The sequence below is a fragment of the Artemia sp. Qi Xiang Cuo genome, chromosome 17, assembly GCF_049724085.1.
Source record: "Artemia sp. Qi Xiang Cuo chromosome 17, ASM4972408v1, whole genome shotgun sequence".
NCBI classification, from domain to species: Eukaryota; Metazoa; Arthropoda; class Branchiopoda; order Anostraca; family Artemiidae; genus Artemia; species Artemia sp. Qi Xiang Cuo.
In genome coordinates, this window is record NC_142810.1 from 27,584,945 (window position 1) to 27,605,579 (window position 20,635).

The following is a 20,635-nucleotide window of genomic DNA, read 5'->3' on the forward strand; positions in this document are numbered from 1 at the left end:
TTCTTCTTCTAATTGTAAACCGAATGTTGCTGAATTTATAGTTATAAAATTTTCCTGATCTATCATCCCCATATATACGACATTGATTTTTTTTCACAGACCACACTGCCTTTCTTTGAAGAAAAGAATAAAAGTTACAATAGGGATAAGTCCTTTATTAGGCAGTGAAAACAAAATACAAAAGTTCTGAATATTTCGAAGACAATGTCGGTCTTCATCATCAGTAGGTATACTAAAGTATTATAATTAAAACAAACTAGATTTATACAGAGATAAATGTCATAACTTCCGGATCATTAAATGTTACCGTTTCATTGGCTTTTTAAGCCAATAGAACGGTAATATTTTCTACAATTTTTAGGTTCCAAAAAAACTTAAGTCCCAGAATTTATTTTTAAGTCCCCAAAAAAATTTCTAAGTTAAAAAAGTCCCAGAAAACTTTTTTTTCTAAGTCCCAAAAATTGGTTTTTCTAAGTTAAAAAAATCAACATATTCAGAACCAAAAATAATTCAGATTTGCCTCAAGGGATATGCTCGTAAAACACCTGAAGGCAGTGTTTATGCGCATTTTAGTTTTGATATTGCTCTTTGCCGTCTCCTGGAGGTCCAGGTAAAAAAATATTTTATGGATTGAATTCAAAAGTTCAAGAATGGCTAGAAAGGGGGGGGGCTAAAACCAATCACTATAGATGATATAGACACAGAGAATTCAGTCAATGCTCTTAGTTTTTATATTGCTCTTCACCGTCCCTTGAAGGTCCAGTTTCAAAAATATTCCATGGATTGAAATTAAAAGTTCAAGAATGGCTAGTAGGGAGAGGTGTTTTTAAAACTAAAGATGGTATGTGATATACAAACGATTCGATAAATAAAAAGATTGTAAATGTGTTTTGATAAACCAAAACTGTATGACAGTCCCCGTCAACGAAGCATACGACAAAAAATACATAGATTACGAACCTTTTGTAAGTTACAATCTAAATCAAAATTCTTTTTATTAGACATTTTGATAGTTCAAGTTCAATTCATGCAATTATAATAACTTAGACCAATTCTCATTCTTTTATATCAAACACTCGGCAAACAAATGCATTTTTACTGGAAACTCAGATACCTTACCCAATGGTTTTGTGCGCTAGGAGCCATTGTGTTGTTTTAGCGACAAAATAAACTTGGCAAACAAATGCATTGTCACCAGAAACTGAGATACGCTATATACGACATGAGGCTGTCACCGTATAGCAACACTATTCTTTGGCATGCATTGTTTCCAGGAACGTTTTTATCTCAAAAGACCAGCTGCAATGGGATTAGTAACTCCAATTGGTTCCGGGTATACCCCCTATGGCTGCGGCCGGAGTATAAGTGGATACAAGGAGCTAGCAACTCCAATAATACACAGGGACAGGGCTGCGGCCGAAGTATTGTCCCCTATACTACTTATATTAAAACCTAAGACGAGCAGGAAACAAAGTCCTACGAGAATTCAAAACTTGAAATGACCAGAAATTATTAACAAAGAACATATGGAATCCAAAACGAATAGTCAACAAAATCAACAATAATATCAAATATAAAGACAATAGATACTGATTTAGAGGAACAAATAAATTCTAAAACGAGTCGAAATTAAGTTGAATACTCAAATCAAACTTAAAACGAGCAAAATTACTATAAAGAGGAGTTTGGCAACTGCCCCTCCCCCCCCCCCATCAGTAAGCCTTCTAAAGGACATGGCGTCATTTGCGTTTTATTAAAAACTATATGCATTTTGAACAGGATGGTTTAACTTCCAAACATCGACGTAAATAGACATGAAATAAAATCCCTGTATTCATCAAGATGACTGGACAGAACTAATAAAAGTAAACTGAACGTTTAATAAATATTGATAGCCTATACACTCCTGGAAATCTCATCATTTCAAGATTCATGGTCCTTTTTTTCAATGTTCTAATTCTAAAATTAAAGTTTAAAATAGATTTAATTTTCAGTAAAACGTAAATGCAGCAATAGCCTTCAGAAGGCTTAGGGGAGGGGGGGGGGCGCGGAAGCAAAACTACTGTTTGTAGTAGTTTCTGTTCGTAATAGTAGTAGTAACAGGAGTAGTATTAGTAGTAATAGCAGTAGGAGGAGTACCAGTAGTAGTAGCAGTAGTGCTAATGGTACTAGTAGCATATGTAGTATTAGCAATACTAGTGCTAGTAGAAGTAGCAGTAGTAGTTTGCACATAGCGCCATTTGGTTAGTTCTACATACCCCTTCAACATACCCTTAAAGTATCAACTTGACACATTAAGCTGTTCGTGACATACTGATGATACGTTCTTTTGACAACCTGCATTCACATAGTGTAGTTTGATTTAGTTCAACATCCTCTTAACATTCTCTGAAGGTTTCCCCTTAACACCCTTAGCCTTAGTAGTATTAGTAGCTGTAGTAGTAGTTATAGTAGGAGTAGTAAGCACATAGTGCCTATTGGTTAGTTAAACATCCCACTTGACCTACCCTGAATTTTTCAACTTGATACCCTACGCAGTTCTTGAGATATTGTTGATACGCCCTTTTGACAACCTACATGCACATAGTGGGTTTTGATTTAGTTCAGCATCCTCTTCAACATTCCCCAAAAACTTCACCCAATTACACTTAGAATCTTTGGAGACCCAGAGCTCAGTATACCCCCTTTCACACTACAAATCCTATACGTACACAATGGGCAAGTTGCTTAGCTTACAGCCCTTGCTCCAAGAGCTGTGGGTCATATCGTCCTAGAGACATAGTTATTTGGGTACTAGGTGTATTCCCCTCGCGAATAATTCCCTCTGGAAAATTCCCCTCCCAGAAATTCACCCCACAGTTTAAAATCTCCCCCAAATGTTAACTTGAGCAGCCAGAGAGAAGTATGACAAATCAAAATAACGAAAAAAGAAGGAATTCTGGAATAGGTTAAGTTACTTTACCTTCACCCCCAATAGTGTGCAAATATATAGCCCAAATTATATTATTATATAAACTAAAGTATTATATTTTCACCATGTTTTTGTATATTTCATTATGATTAACCTAACTTCACTTCTTGATTTTTAGTGTGTTTGGTATAATACATAATTACTCTTTCTCTTATAAATTTGAAGAAGGAAAGTGGTTGTCCTCCCAAAATATTCGGTTTGCTTCATCCCGTATTTTCGTTGGCTTTATAAAACCCCATTCTCGTTCTTCTTCTCTTTTGTTTTTTATTCTTTGGAAGAATTTCCGTAGGGGATTTTTCGGGGGAGATACACGGGACCCCAATTATTTGACCTTTCAAAACAAAATGGCAATCACAAAACTTTGTTCGAATCGCTTTCGGGGGCGGGGAGCAAAAGGGGGTGGGAGGGTAGAACTTTCAATTTCCAATCGAATGAGTCCTCTCCGAATTTTCTACGACAATCCCTTCGATACGAAGTGGCTTGATGAAAAGAAAAAAAATACGGAAACATAGAGCCCACTCCTCTTTTGTTCTTGTTTTTTTTTTTTTTTTTTTTTTTTTTTTTTTTTTTTTTTTTTTTGGCTCAAATTAAAATTCAGAAATATTTTCAAAATAGCAAAGATTTATGTCCTGTCAAACTAAAAATGTATCAGCTACTTTTGATGAATGCCAAATAACCCATGGCTATAATTGATCGATAACCAAAGCAAATGTTGAACGTATCCTTGTTTTTAAGGAAACAATCATGTTTTCCATTTCATATTGTTAAGTTTCCGATCCGGAAGTACGGAAATACTTTTCATGCAAAAATTCACTCATCTGTAAACCAATTTACTTAGCTTTGAGATCGCCCAAATGGAACAAAAAAGTAATCAAAAACTAAATGTCCAAATGTGGGAAAAACATGATCTCTTTAATTACAAACCAGTTCCGTCTTACTGAAAGTAAGCACATTTCAACAACTGGACAAACCAATTTTTCAATGAGGGTGAAAAAGATCTACCTTTTTCATCGGTTAGCCGTACGTCAGTAACTCAGCTCTGAAAACAATCGTGTGATGTTGTACAACGGATACCTGACGCCAGCCTACATTGCGACTATTTCTCGTTATTGAGTCAGCAGGTCTTATTAAAATAGTGTCAAGTTTTACACATAGTTTAGGTAAATCAATACAGTTTTGTCTCATAGCTGAGGGATGGTGTTGAAACTTCAATAAAACTTTTCTGGGGTGGGGTGAGAATTAAAGCGGGTACTGACTTACTTTTCTAAATAATCACCTGTTTACTTACTGCTAGTAGCAAAGACTGTCGAATTTTGTGTTAGGAGGAGGGGGAGCAACAATTGTTCTCCAATCCTCTCAGGAATGTAAGTTATAATATTTTTGTTTTGTTTGATGCCTGTCTCCTTATAGGCTCTGATGCTACTTTCTCCGCAAAACCTGCATTCACTGGCCGCATTTTCAGAGGCCTATTTGCTTCATAGGAGGTAGGAGACACCAGAGAAGATTGAGAAAGAATTTGCCCGGACCTCTAAATCAAAGACCGGAGAGCAACGGCGTATTCAGTTTTTTTTTTATTCGGGGGGGGGGGGTGGCTGCAAAAAACTTTAAAAAACGCATCAAAAATTTGTTTATAAACTATGAATTTGAATTGTTTTAAATACTATATACCAAAATGAAGCCATGCTATTCAGCTGTTTACTATAAGCTTTCCAAGTTTCTTCTTGTTAGAACCAGGGGTTTAAGTGGACCAATAAAGGGTAAAGCCGCAAGGAGTGGCAAGAATATCAAAACAATGATGCTTCTTAAGACATTCAAAATGGGACAGACACAATTTGGCATTAAAAGCTTCATCTTTCTACTATTTCTGCAAGCAGGAATAGGAGATAAATGAATTTGGTAAAATAAAGAAACATCAAAATATATAGAAAATCCAACGTTACCATTGGAAAACAAAGACTAAATCAACCGATCCGATGTGCTTAGCTTAGCGATGTGCTTAGAAACACCCCCCTTTAACAGCAAATTCATATTACACCTATTAGCAGAGCCTATACACCTGACACTATAGATACAGTCAAGAAGAATAGGCCATTCATTGGTCCCCAGAAATATATGTGTGTAATTAAACTTATTCTCGAATGTCGTTCACAGGGTAAAATTCTATTTTAGAGGGTTATTGTTATCTTGGAAACAGTTGAGTTAGGTGAATGAAACTTTCAGAAATGTATACAGGACAAAATGTACTCCTGGGAGGTATTGCCAAGCTGCTATTTCTACCCTTTTCTTATTTCTAGGGCTTAGAAGATTGTATATATGACAGGTCTATATTTATTAAAACTGTGAAAAAATATTTTTCCTTCATTTTGAGTTTTCGACCTCTTTTTCATTGGCTTTAGTTTTTGAAAACACGATTCCTATTATTTCATTAGAATTTTAATCCACATCAAGGTTTTCCCCCTAAATCAGAGGCAACGCTTTACTATAGGCAACGCGTTGCGTATAGTAAAGGCCATACGGTTCCAATGTTTGTTATTTTATTTTTCCCCCAGAGGCACTTTGTATGGAAGAGGTCGTCGCATAACTTCGGAAGGAGCTCATTCGATTGGAAACTGGAAGTTCTAGTGCCCTTTTTAAGAGTCAAAAGTGATCGGAGAGCAACTAGCCCCCCCCCACGCCCTTTTTTCCCCAAATGCATCCGATAAAATCATTGAGATAACCATTTTGTTAAAATAGGATCATATAACAAAAACTCCGGTGTCCACACAAACCCCCAGGGCCTGGGGGGAGGCGTTGTAAGTTATGACCTGGGGCATATATGGTTCTTACGGAAGGGATGCTCGCATAAACTTCAGAGAGGGCTCATTTGATTCGAAACTGAAAGTTGTAGTTCACTTTTTAAGAGTCGAAAGAGATCAGAGGGGAAATAGCCCCCCCCCCCCCTCCCCGCCCTTTTTTCCTCAAACTCATCAGATAAGAACACTGAAAGATATATTTTTTTTTTAATGGTTCAAAGATCATATAACGAAAACTCCGGGGTCGACACAATCCCTCAGGGCACGGGGGCAGGCGTTGTAAGTTATGCCAGGGGGGCAAATATGGTTCTTATGGAAGGGATGCTTGTATAGACTTCACAGAGGGCTCATTTGATTGGAAATTGAAAGTTCTAGTTCAGGCAATGAGAGTCAAAAGAGATAGGAGGGAAACTAGCCCCGCCCCCTAACGCCCCCATTTTCTCCAAATGCATCCGGTAAAAATTTTGAGATAGCCATTTTGTTAAAAATAGTTCAAAGGTTATGTAACAAAAACTCCAGTGTCGATTCAGCCCCCAGGGCCCAGGGGCAGGCGTTATAAGTTATGTCCATGGGGCATATATGGTTCTTATGAAAGGGATGCTCGTATAAAGTTCAGAGAGGGCTCACTTGATTGGAACTCACTCTTTAAGAGGCAAAAGAGATCCGATGACAACTAGCCCCTAGACGCCCTTTTTTTCCAAAACCCTTCCGATAGACATTTTGAGATATCTATTTTGTTAAAAATAGTTCAAAGGTCAGATAAGAAAAACTTCGGTGTCAAAGCAACGCCCCAGGGCCCGGGGGCAGGCGTTGTAAGTTATGCTCTGGGGGCATATATGGTTCTTACAAATTTTGAAATAGGTATTTTTTTAAACTAGTTCAAACATCAGATAACAAAAACTCCGGGGTTGAAACAATCCCCCAGAGAACGGGGGTAAGTGTTTTAAGTTATGTCCTGGATGTGTATAAGGTTTTATATAAGGGGTGGTCACATAAACTTCGAAGGTGGCTCATTTGATTAGAAATTGGAAGTTCTAGTTCACTTTTTAAGAGTCAAAAGAGATCCGAGCGTAACTAGCCCCCCCCCCTGGCCCTTTTACCCCAAAACCCATGCTAAACAAATTTTGAGACAACCGTTTTTTAAACACCCCCCCCGCGCCCAGGGGTCGTGTTTTAAGCTATGCCCCGGAGGCGTATAAGGTTTTTTATGCAAGGAGTGGTCGTACAAACTTCGAAAGTGGCTCATTTGATTGGAAATTGAAAGTTCTAGTTATTTTTATATGAGTCAAAAGTTCAGACCTCATCTACCTCCCCCCAACACAAACACCCTCTTCCCCGAATACAGCAAGTAAAAATTTTGACACACCCAGTCTCTTTCAAGTAGTCCAACTGTCAGATAACAAAAACTTCGTTGTCAACATATACCTCCCCCCCCAGAGCCATGGGAAGGGATTTAACTTATGCTGCGGGGGCATATAAGGTTTTTATGGAAGAGGTGGTCGTATAAACTTTGGAGGGTACAATGATTAGAAATTGAAAGTTCTAATTCACCTTTTAAGTCAATTGATCCGATGGCGACTAGCCCCCCCCCCCCACTCTCCCTCCCAACCTTCTTTTCACCAAATGCGTCCAATCGAATTTTCACATAGCTATTTTGTTCAAAACAGACCAAAGATAATATAACAAAAACTCCAGCGATAAAACAGCACCCCTGAACCTTGGGGCAAGTGTCGCAAAATATGCCCTGGGGGTATATAAGGTTTTTATGGAAGGGATGGTCGCATTAACTTTGGAGGGGGTTTATTGAAATTGAAAGAAGGAGGCTAAACCAAAACTCTTCTTTGTAGATATTTTTGTTCGCTTCAAGCTAGATTTTCATATTCAGTTTAAGTATCACTCGTTTTAAGATTTATTTGCTAATTCATATTAGTAACTACTGTTTGTTTGTTTTCTATTACTCTTTATTTAGTTTCTGTCCGTTTGGTGTTTCCTTTATGCCTCAATAGAAAAATATTTTTGTTCATTTTATGCTTGATTTACAAATTCAACTTAAGCTTTACTCGTTTCGAGATTTATTTATTCATTTATAATAGTACCCGTTGTATGTTTTTTTTTCTATGATTATTTATTTAATTTCTGTTAGTTTTGGCTTTCATTTATTCTTTAATAGTAATTTCTGGTTGGATTGAGTTTCAGATATTGTAGGTTCCTATTTCTTCTGATCTTAAGTTTAATGTGGCCTTCATTTTTCTTTAGAAAACGTCTTTTTCGGAAAGTTTTTTCTTAAATTATTTTAAGAAATAGATTTACAATTCTATTAAACCTTATAAATTGGGATTGAGCAAAGGGATGAGACTCAAAACACTTTTTTGTGCCCCATTTGAGCGGAGGATCTATTTTACAAGGTTTCACTTTTATAATGCAAAGATCATAAAAGATCATCAAAGGTCAGTACCCTCAGGGGGAAGGTGGAGCGGAAGAAGGTGGTGCTTCATGGGGAAGAAGGATCATCAAAGGTTAGTGCCCTCTGGTAGAAGAAGGAGCGGAAGAAGGTGCTCCAAAATATCTTTCCAGATTATTAAAGTTCTGGATGCATTTCCGAGAGTTTCATTCATCTAACTAAATTATTTTCCAAGATAGCAAAAAAAAAAACCAAACTAGAATTTTACCATTCGCCGTCTTAGACAATTACTTTGAAATAAAGATAAAATAGCTGCACACTATAACTAATTCACGTTTTCTACCGTGCCCCTGCCTCTGGTCCTGCATTCAGTTCCGAGCACAACTCAGTGGCGTGTATTAATTAACTTAGTGTGGAAACTCTCGGAATAAATTTCAGAAACTTTATTTAATTTCTCTTTGAGGAGCTAAAGATCCAAGATTTGCCCTGGGGGTGAGGAGGGAGACAAAGAAACCCTACTTTGACACTGTTTTAGGGAGGAAGTGTTAACCTTCCTGAGGATCTTGCCTCTCTGACCCTATCTCAAAGGATGGCCCATGCAGATATGCCACTTTATCGCTCAAGAGGCAACAATTCATTTTCTCTTGAGTTCCTCGATCACATAACAAAAACTACTATTTATAAAAATCACCCAAATTTATTTCCCTTAGTCAGTACTGTTTTCGTACGCTGTTTTATTACTTTCCAAAACAGAGTAATGGTGAAAAATACATTGAATAAGGCTCAGTCGAGCAGGCAAATTACACGAACAAGGGACTTTGGGAAAAACCGTAAAAATTCGAATTTTTGGAGGACATATGGGCGTAAAACATGGAACATAAATCGGACTACATTATCCTTTCCCAAAAATAATAGTAAACCAATACAAATTGGGTAGATCTAGCTCTGGGATTTAACAGGTTTTTTCCTTAAAATGGATTTTGGAGCAAATTTTTCACAAATAAAATTTAAATGGCAGAGAAAAACTGCTATAATTTTCTATTTTGTTTCTCTTCAATCTAAGCGTTTGGAACTAGACACTTACCATTGATTATTTTCGAAAAAACACATATTTCAACTGATTCCTCCGACACTAAAGGAATGGATTGAATGTCAAATCTATTAATTCTATCAAAAAAATATAGGAAAAATATTACAGTGGAGATTGCAGTATCGGTATCGTTAGGTGCAATAAATCTGCGGTACTTGTGTTTGCTTGTGCTTGCGTTTGGAGAAATCTTCCAGTTTTAGCAAGAAATTATAAAACTTCATACAGGCACACAAGATCCGGGTCTAGGGGTCCAGTACCACCCGAAATATCATGATTTTTAGGATTTTGTTCCTTATGTTCGTACAAATGCCAAGCACTTAGCCCGTTCTTTCATATTTTGTCAAATTATGCACTGTCATATCTTACTAATGTGCCTCGTGAAAACGGCTTGAAGAAGAACAGTGCCCGATTGCCAAAACACGGTAATTTTGAGGTAATAAATTATATTTCTAGTAAATTTTCAGAAAAGTTAGATGATTAAATGCTTTGAAGCTGAAATTTTTGAAAAATTGAGTAGTAGAGTGAATCGATTTGACTTCTGAAAAAAAAAGGTCTGTGTAGCGAAGGTACGGATCTCCTGATTCACTGCCTTCGGCCGGGAGTGCAATGGGTGGTTGGGTTAAAGACTATAGTAATTCCTATAAGTTTCAATATCCAGTCCATTTACAATTCAACCAGTTCCTTCTCCTAATTGAATTTTTCTGATTCCCATTCCGTAGTTCAAAGCTACTTTCCTTGCCTTTTTCGGATATTCATTGTCAACAGAAGCTTTTCATAAGCCTCCCCCTTTGACTATCATCATTGACTCATCAACACGTTGACACTAAACACTGACCATGGGTCACTATTAATATAAAAGCACCTGGACCCCAAGAATTTCTTACGACTAACCAGATAATACATCTGGTATCAGTAGGGGGTTGCAACCATTATAAACCCCCTCCGTTACCCCGTGCACGGGTTTGTAACTTTTTCAGAGTGTGAATAGAAAAGAATGATAAAAATGGATCAATATAAAAGAAGGTTGCTTCTGTGTGAGGATATTAAGTTGCCGCCTATTAGTAAATACGGTAATATGACTTACTTTCCTTGTCGCTAAAAGCGATGTTAAATCTTCCAGCCAGGGTCTTTGTCATTTCACAAGTCAGGCAGTCCCGAAACAAAAAAGACTACATACATTCTCTCCCCTGGTTTTGAACTAGATGTGCTAAGAGAAGATAATTAATTTCAATATCTTTAATCCGTTTTTTAATATTCCTCGCGCTCAGCGTATATACTGCATAAATACTAAAACCTTATGGACTAGTATTAGGCCTGGGTCTAGTATTATAAGTATCTAGCCCTATATGTATCCATTATTATAAGTATCCAGTGGATCTAGTATCCAGCCCTGGATAAGTAGTACGCGAATGGCTAGCCACATGAAGAAAACACCCCAACACAAACAAAAATAGGCTTTTGTGACCTTAGCTTCGACTTGATCACAATAATAATAATAATAATGAATAATACTATTTGTGTTATTTATGACTGCTGCTGCGTTACCGACTGTTTTTTACACTCAGTCTAGTTGCTCTTGTAAAAAGATGATCATGCTGGGATTGAGATACCTGGGATTGGGATTGAATCCCAAGACATAAAAAAAGCTTTCACAAGTACTAGTTTCATTTAGAACTTCTTTAAGTAAGTGTATTATTTTGCGTTCGTTACGACGACATCTGCTTTCTAATTACATCTTTAAGGACATGGGTGGTCAGATAATTTAGCTGACCGGATACTGCATAATAATAAACCTATAATAATAATAATATAATAATAATATATAATATAGTATAATAACTATAATAATACAGAACATAATATATACTGTATAAATACTAGACCCTTATGGACCATGAGCCCTGGATAAGCAGTACGCGAATTGCTAGCCACATGAAGAAAAGACGTCCAGGTATACAAGTTCTAAATTATGTTTTCGCTGAAATTTTAATTCGAAAATAATTCAATAGACCATGTATAATAAATGGCAAACACTCAGTGGCTAATCCATTGTAAGGGGAGGAGGATAGAGACACTTTTCATTTAGTTCAACTCTGAACCTGGATTATCGATAAACAAGAATTTGTCGTTCGTCCAATGAAGTTGTTTTTGGACATATTGTCCTTCTGTAGCTAGCATATCATGCGTTCATCAGCCCTGCTGAATCGATTTCTTCGATTCTGAGCGACTGAGAAGCCCCTAGATTTCTTTCTGATGCCTCCTAAATCAAACTCAAAGCATACCAGTTTTCCATACTAGAGAGAAATTTCAAAATGACCATTTAATCTTACATTTTTTTCAGGAGAACGTGAGAGAATCTGAGGATTTTAACTACCCCTGTCCTAAAATCTATAAATTACAAAAAAAGAGCTGAGTATACTGCTGAGTATACAGCTGAGTAAGCAGTCACTAAAATAGTGACTGCTTTTTATATTCATAAACACCAATCCTTCCCAAATGAAATAAATGTCTCCATAAATAGAATCGTCGTAACAACAACCTTAATCTCTTTTGATTTTAATTTGATTAAAACGATAGCCAATCACAAGCTCTTTCACTTGGAGGCTCATTTAGTAATATGCTCTTATTCTTGGGGTTTTTGTTTAAAAAATGAACCATTCATGTACAAAATTCACAGCGGCCTCATTTTTAATTTCCGTAATGTCAACCATCTGGCCGTACCAGGGCCTCAAATGTTTAAGCAGCCTATTTTTCATCCAGGGATATCCATAAGAATTGGCTATGTGGGAGTTAACGTTTCAAAAGCCGTGGGAAAATTACCCCTAAACTATAAGAACAAAATGGTAAAATCAAGGAAATCTTTAGATATCAAATCCCGGGTAACCACTTGGTTACTGTATTATATAATTCATTTTAATAACGTTATTGTCCTGGCCACCGCCAACTGGCTAGCTTGAGTTGGCTGAGCATCTAGAGACATATCTTCCTTGCTGTTTGCTTCACCGTTATAGCAATTATGCCAACCCCATCGGAGCTTTACCAAAACATTGCCAACAAAATGCTAGCGGCTAAACAATTAGAAAAAAAAAAAAAAAATGCATGATAGCTAGTCCTGTCGTTGCGTAGAAGGTAGACAAAGCTGCATAAAGGTCACTTTCTTAGTTCTAATTTCTCTAAATTATTCCACAATCAAACCAGGCCCGTACAAGGAACCTTGTGGGATATCAAATTGATAAGAAAAGTAAAACACGGGAAAATCAGAAAAGATATTTGAAATTGAGAAAAAATAATAGAAATCATAAATCTTGGGGATAAGAGGGGGCTGGTCCAAAGTCCCTTGCCGTATCTAGCTACCTAGGTCAAATTTACATACCATGCAACCTATGCTCCCGATAAACTAAACTACAAAACTAATGTTGCGGGCTGATGTTTAGTCAAAGACGCTTTTTAGTAAGCCTTTATGTTCTTCCCAGCAAAATTATAACTTTGAAATTAAAAGAGTGCCAAAAAAAGCTAAAATATATTTATTAAAATTTAAATATTCACATAGAGTCTAAGTTGGGAAAGGTAATTAGTTCCAGCAAGAACTATTGAATACAAAAATGAACATCTTGTGGCAAACATATTCCCACACCAGCGTCAAGGCATTGACTACTTAAGACACGGATGAAAAAATCCTAGCGGAGATAAACTTGTATTTCGGACGCTATTTATTATAAGTAGAACATTTATATATCGGCCGATAAACATATAACAAGACACGATATACGAGGAAATTCTATTTCCAGACATTTCCATTGTCATCTAGCGACTCATGGGGAGAGTAGGATTACAATACTTGGCTGTAATCTCAAGGTGTCAACAAAGTTGATAATGTTCTGGTACAGGACAATAACGGTCTTCGACAAGTAATAATCTCAAGACCACATTTGTAACTATGTTTTTTTTTTAATTCTGAATAATCTCATCAAGCGCAAGAAGCACTGAAATCCGCTATTTTCAGTTTAGCCATAGGCACATGACGCGACAAGGAACTCGAGGGAATTCTGTTTAAAAGAGTTCTACAGCAATTAAGCGTTTCATTGGAAACAAGGCATTATTAATTGGCTAACTTTTAAGTTGATTAAATAAAAAAAAACAAGTTTTTTTTTAACTGAAAGTAAGGAAAGACGTTAAAACTTAAAACGAACAGAAATTATTCCGTATACGAAAGGGGCTGTCCCCTCCTCAACGCCTCGCTCTTTACGCTAAAGTTTTAAATTGTAAAAAAAATAGAATTGTGAGAAAGTCAAACTGGGAATTTTCCCAGTCAGTTTTTTATTTTAAAAGAATTTAATACAGCTCGTAAATGCAAAAAGATTGCTTTGTGGTTATTCTCTATTCCGATTCAGATTATTCTATAATTATTCTGCCATAGATTATTCTATGAAAATTTTAAGCAATATGGAGGCTGTCTTTTAAAATATATATATATATATATATATATATATATATATATATATATATATATATATATATATATATATATATATATATATATATATATATATATATATATATATATATATATATATATATATATATATATATATATATATATATATATATCAGGGCCGTATCCAGGATTTTTGTTCAGGGGGGGTTTTACTAATTTTTGAATTTTTGAGGGGGGGGGGGTACTAATTTTTGACTCAGTTTTCGACTAATTTTACTGATTTTTACATAGGTTTTACTAATTTTCGACTTATTTTCGAGTCGGTCAAAAATTTCGGGGGGGGGGGGGTTCAAACCGGGTAACCCCCCCCCCTGGATACGGCCTTGATATATATATATATATATATATATATATATATATATATATATATATATATATATATATATATATATATATATATATATATATATATATATATATATATATATATATATATATATATATATATATATATATATATATATATATATATATATATATATATATATATATATATATATATATATATATATATATATATATATATATATATATATATATATATATATATTCAAACGAAACACGTTCGCAAAAAGGAAAGGGGCTAGTGACTGGATCAAACCCGAAATCCCAGAATTTTTACCATTTCCTATTAATTTAATTTTAATTTCTTTAGCCGTTGATTTTGTGTATATACCCCCCCCCCCCCCAAGTAAATTTACGTCCTAATACCTGCTTCAAGCTGACATTTTGTATAAGAATACTTCCTAATTCTGGGCAGCAGATACAGACCTACAAAAATCATCAAAATCCTGTTACAGTGTTTTTCTCCCTTATACTTCGGTATTTATTCTTATTTTCATCACCTTCCTGCTACGCTGACCAGGTGTTTTCGAGATGACCATTAGGGGGGAATTAATGAAATAGATTGAAAGATATAAGTAAACAGTCGTGGTAAGGTGTTAGTAAACAAGGTCAGCAGAAGGCACGTGTCCGACGGCATCTACTCCATTGGGGGGTCAGGAAGTGACCCGCAAAGCAGCTGGATTTCTCCCAATAGATTTGAGATACAATACTCATGATGCTTGGGCTAACAGAGGATGCAAAATGGTCATAACAATACATGAACTGTTGTTTCGCTTGCGTCAATTCAAAAGACATTATGTTAAACGACATAAATACCATAAGAGAGTTGAAAAATTGAAAATGCGTTTCGGTTTTTTTTACTACTACTAACGAACAGATTTTTATCAAGGTTTTTTTTCAGGCATTTAATAGATAGATAGATAGATAGATAGATATTTAATGCAACAAAAGCCTTTTCGGGCCAACTAGGGCCAAATATAGGACAAACTAGGGATTGGGTAAATGCATAGAGCGTCCCCAGTTTAACACCTTTTAATAGACACGACCGATTTATATATTCAATTGGTTTACCATAATTGGCTATTATTCTTATGATGGGTTTTCTGTGACCAGATTATGGTTTGTTTCAAAACGAAACTAAGTTTAAATCTTAGTAAATACTTGGTGAAGTTCGATGCTAAAACAAAAATGTTAAATAATGCAAAATGTTTATTTTTTGTTACCAATCTGCCTCAAAAGGAGATAACTTTAGTTCTTAAGTAACTAAAAGCTTAATCCAAAGGCCACAGAACCAAACAGTTTGTGGCAACCAACTGTACATAAGGAGCGAGTCGGCCCAATAGGAACGTAAAATCTGAAAAAGGGAAGCTTGATAACATTTAATACATCAGAATGTTTTTTTATGCTGATTCCAAATATGTAAAATTCGTTAAATTTACATCAAAAGCTTCGAGCCTGAGAAAAATTTGTCTGATTTTCAAAAAAGGAGGAAACATCCGCAAAAATTTAGGGTGATCTTAATGAAAAGCACACCATCAGATTCAGCATACCAGAGAACCATATTATAGAGGTTTCAAACTCCTATCCACAAATATCTGGATTTTTTTTTTTTTTTTTTTTTTTTTGCAAGAAAGATCACGGATGCATGTTCATTTATTTTTTTTTATCCCAGAGACGATCGTATCGACCCAGTGGTCCTAGAATATCGGGAGAGGGCTCATTAGAACGGAAATTAAAAATTCTAGTGTCCTTTTCAAGTGACCAAAAATATTGGAGGTCAACTAAGCCCCCTCCCATGCCTCTTTTTCCCCAAAAATCGTCCGATCAAAATTTTGAGATAGCCATTTATTCTGAATAGTTGAAAGGCTTAATAACTAAGGCATAGATGAATATGCCTTTCCGTGTTTTTTTTTGGTTTTTTTAGGTGTGATCTTATCGAACCATGGTTTTCGAAGATCGGGAGAGGGCTCATTCGAAAAGAGTGCCCTTTTCTAGTGCCTTTTTAAGTGAACAAAAACATTATAGGTAAAAGTTCCCGCCCATGCCCCGTTTTTCCTCAAAGACATCCGATCAAAATTTTGAGATAGCCATCTCGTTCAGAATAGTTGAAAGATCCTATAGCTATGCCTCTGAGGATGACATGACCCCTCACAACCCCTGAGGAAAGGGCTGTAAGTAATGCAATTATCCATCGCTTGTTCATATAAAGTATTTGTAATTGGGAAAAATACCAACATTTTTCGGGAGGAGCATTTTCTGCGGGAAAGAATTTTCTACGGGCAGAATATCCATGGGAAGGCAAGTTTCTGGGGCAAATTTTCATGGAGGGGGAGGGGAATTTCTTCGTACGATTTGAAAAACGATCAGAAATAAAAAAAAGCAAGTTTTTTCAACTGAAAGTAAGGAGCAACATTAAACCTTAAAACGAACAGAAATTATAAAGTATGTTAGGTGGCTACCTCCTCCTCAATTTCTCGCTCTTTGCGCTAGAGTTCGACTTCTTTATCACAGTTTTTAGAACGACCTAAACACAAGGGCCGTTTAATCGGAAGAGAAAAGCTTTTTTGAAGCACTAAAAAAACTTTGGTGTAACGATCGAGGGATTGAGGAAGGTACAGGCCCCCTCATATATGGAGTAATCCTGTTCGTTTTAAGTTTTAATGTTGCTCTTTACTTTCAGATGAAAAAATGATGTATAATAGGAAGGGTGAGTGATGACCTTAGATTCGTATGTATAAAAAAAAACTGGCACGGCTTAGTGATGTACTCACATGATGGTAAGACGGCCAACTTTATAGATTTTGTTCCAAAACGAAGACTGGCAACATCGATACAGAACACTAGGGTATGTAGGAGTACCGTTACTGATGTTAAAAGTAAAGATTATCACCTAATAGCGCATAGAGTTAATTTAAAGATGTAAGTTAGGAAGACTAACTACCTTCCAATTAGTTATGACGTTGATACAGTCAAGGATGACAATTTGAAAGGACCTTTCCAAGAACAGTTGTGTGAAACTGAAAATTTGGAATTCCATGAAGAAGATGTTGGAGTAATTTTAGGAAAAAAGTTTGCAAAATAGTAGAAAATTTCTTAGGGAGGAAAGTCAGAAACGCAGATAGGAATGTTAGCTAAAACGCTTTAAGCTGGGAATAAAACACAAGTACAAATAACAGTTCAATAGGGCTAATCCTTTTATTAGACAGAGAAAACAATAACATAATCTCTGGATATTTTGTTCACATACACAGTGGCCACAGTATTAAGGCGAAACTTTCAACAAATGTTTAGGGAGGTGTTGAGCTAAATCAAAAGACACTATGTGCATGCATGTTGTCAAAAGAAAAGTACAAATAACAGTTCAATAGGGACAAATCCTTTTATAGACAGTGAAAAAAATAACAAAATCTCTACATATTTTGGTCACATACACAGTGGCCGTCTGCTGAGGATGGCCACTGTGTATGCGACCAAAATATCCAGAGATTTTGTTATTATTTTCACTGTCTATAGAGGATTTGTCCCTATTGAACTGTTATTTGTATGTCATGGAAAGACAGGGTGGTCTTCGAAAATACCTAAGAAAACAGAAGGGATTTCTGAGTGGTAGATCTTACGGAAATAAGAGGAAAGCAAGGAAGAGAAGGCAGTAAAATATGAATTAAGGTAATGTGAAATGGAGACCAGGAATATAAATTGCAGAGGATCTGGAAGGTCCTCGCATTTGCGTCTCCAAATAATCAAACAAAGAGAACAAGAAGAAGATGCAATAAACTAAGGTTCTTACCTTATCGAATATCTGTCGCCATTTCTGCAAAAAAAAAAATCGTGTTAACTTGAATTAAGTATCAGAAGAACAAAGCACCAAGAAACAGAAACTAAATCAGTGGCTGAAATGATGTTAGCAGTGCAGTACATTTTATCATTTCTCAGCAAAAAAAGCTGTATGCCAATAATGAAAATTTAGTAATATGTGATGGAAGTTAGTAGTTGACATTATAGGCAGCGCAATAGCGCTGCCTAAGTAAAGAGCGAAGTGGGCTCTATATACCTTTATTTTTTCTTTCTTTTCATCAAGGCACTCCGTATAAACTGAGCTGTAGTAGAAACTTCGGAAGGGGTTCATTAAATTGAAAATTAAAAGTTCTACTGCCTAAAGAGTCAAATAATGTTGGAGGGTAACAAGCGCACGTCCCTTTTCCCCCAAGACATTGACTAAAATTTCAAGATAGCCATTTTTAGCATGGTTGAAAGGTCCAATAACCACGCCTTGGGGGTAACCAGACACCCCAAAGCCCCTGAGGAAAGGGTTTTAAGTTTTGCAATTTGCCCACTGTTTACACATAGTATTTGTTATTGGGAAAGCGGGGCATGTTTGATCCTTGATCTCCAAAAAGGCCAGGGGCATTCAGGAGAAGCTTTCAGAGAATGCTGAGAGGAGTGTTGAAATAAATCAAAATACACTATGCACATGCAGGTAGTCAAAAGGGTGTATCTCAGGAACGGCTTAGAGTATTAAGTTGGAACTTTTAGGACATGATGAACGGGATGTTCAATTGACCATAAGTCAGTATGTGTACGCTACTACTACTGCTACTACTGCTACTATTCCAATTACTACTACTTCAGCTACGACTATTCTAAGGCTAAGAGAATTAAGGTAAAAATTTCAAGGAATCTTGAGGGGAAAGACACTATATGCATGTAGGTTGTCAAAAGGACGTATCCGCAATATCTCAGGAACAGCTTAGGGTTCTAAGTTGAAACCTTCAGGGCAAGATGAGGGGAATATTCAACTGACCAAAAGTCAATACGTATATACTGCTGCTACTGCTATTACTACAACTACTAAGACTTAAATGTATTAAGGTGTAAATCTCAGAAAATACTGAGGAGGAAGTTGAACAAAATCAAAATACAGAACGGGCACGCATGTTATCAAAAGGCCGTATCAGCAAAATCTCAGGAACGGCTTAGAGTATTACGATGAAACTTATAGGGCATGTTGAGGAGGGTGTGAATTAACGAAAAGGCACTATGTGCACGCTACTACAACTGCTTCTACTATTACTACTACTACTGCTTATACCATTAGTACTGCTGCTGCTACTACTACTACTACTACTACTAATAAGGCTAAAGGAATGAAAGTGAGAATTTTTTGAGAATGTTGAGGGAATATTTAACTAGATCAAAGCACACTATGTACATGCAAGTTGTCAAAAGTAAGTATTAGCAATATCCCAGGATTTGTTTAGGGCATTACGTTGAAACTTCCAAGGGATTTTGAATTAACCAAAAGACAATATGTGGATACTACTACTACTTCTACTACTACTACTTCCAAGACTAGGGGTATTAAGGTGAAACTTTCAGGGAATGTTCAGGGGTGTGTCAAAGTAAATCAAAACACACTGAGTGCATGCAGTTTGTCAAAAGGATGCAACAGCAATATCTCCGGAACGGCTTAGAGCATTAAGTTAAAGTTTTCATCACATGTTAAGGGGGATAAAAGTACATATTTGCGTGCTACTACAATACCATTACTACTGCTACTCTGATTACTACTATTACTGAGGATAAGGGTATTAAGGCGAAAAATTCAGGGATTGTTCAGGGGGGGGGGGTGTTAAAGTAAATCAAAACACACTGAGTGCATACAGTTTGCTTGGTTGTTGAACTAAATAAAAAAAAACTATGTTAAAGCAGGTGTCCATCAAGAACAGTTTAGAGTATTAAGTTGACTCTTTCAGCATATCGAGGGGGAAGTTGAACTAACCAAACGGCTTAAAGTTATTGGTTTTAAATTTCAGGGCATGTTAAGGGGGATTTTGAAGTAAAGAAAATACAATATGTGCATACACCTAGAACTAGAACGACTATTACTACTACTTCTGAGGCCAAGGGTATTAAGACGAAACTTTAATATGGGGATACTGAACCAACCAAAGGATCTGTCCACCTTTTACTAAAACAACAGCTACTACTTCCACCATTACTGTTGCCACATCCATTGCTCCTACGGCTACAACTACTACTACTACTACTACTACTACTACCACTTCTTCTAAGGCCAAGGGTATTAAGGTGAAACTTTCAGGGAATGCTGAACTAAACCAAAACACACTACGTGCATTCAGGTTGCCAAAATGGCGTATCAGCAATATCTTAGGAACAACATCGATTATTAAGCTGAAATTTTCAGGACGCATTGAACAAACGAATAGGGAATTTTTGTGTTTACTACAACTACTATTACTATTACTAATGCTACTCCGACTACCAAGACTACTTCTTCTAAGGCTGAGTGCATTAAAGTAAAACTTTCAGGGAATGTTCATGGGAATGATGAACTAAATCAAAACACTCTACGTGCGCGCAGGTTGGCAAAAGGGCGTATCAGCAATATCTTAGAAACGGCATAGACTGTTATGCTGAAATTTTCAGGACGTGTTGAATAAACGAAACGGCACTATGAGCATGCAACTACTATTACAACTACTAATGCTACACCTGCTACTACTACTACTTCTTCTAAGGC

The 20,635-nt window shown here is 36.2% G+C and overlaps 1 protein-coding gene across 1 annotated transcript in view; it reads right to left on the reverse strand.

Annotated features, from left to right (window-relative positions):
* LOC148942066 (protein rhomboid-like) overlaps positions 1 to 20,635 on the reverse strand; it is a 235,541-nt gene that overhangs the window by 146,467 nt on the left and 68,439 nt on the right. Inside the window, exon 4 of the mRNA XM_089103114.1 lies at positions 17,882 to 17,905. Within this exon, the coding sequence (XP_088959240.1) occupies positions 17,882 to 17,905 (24 nt within the window). The remainder of the gene's footprint in view (positions 1 to 17,881; positions 17,906 to 20,635) is intronic.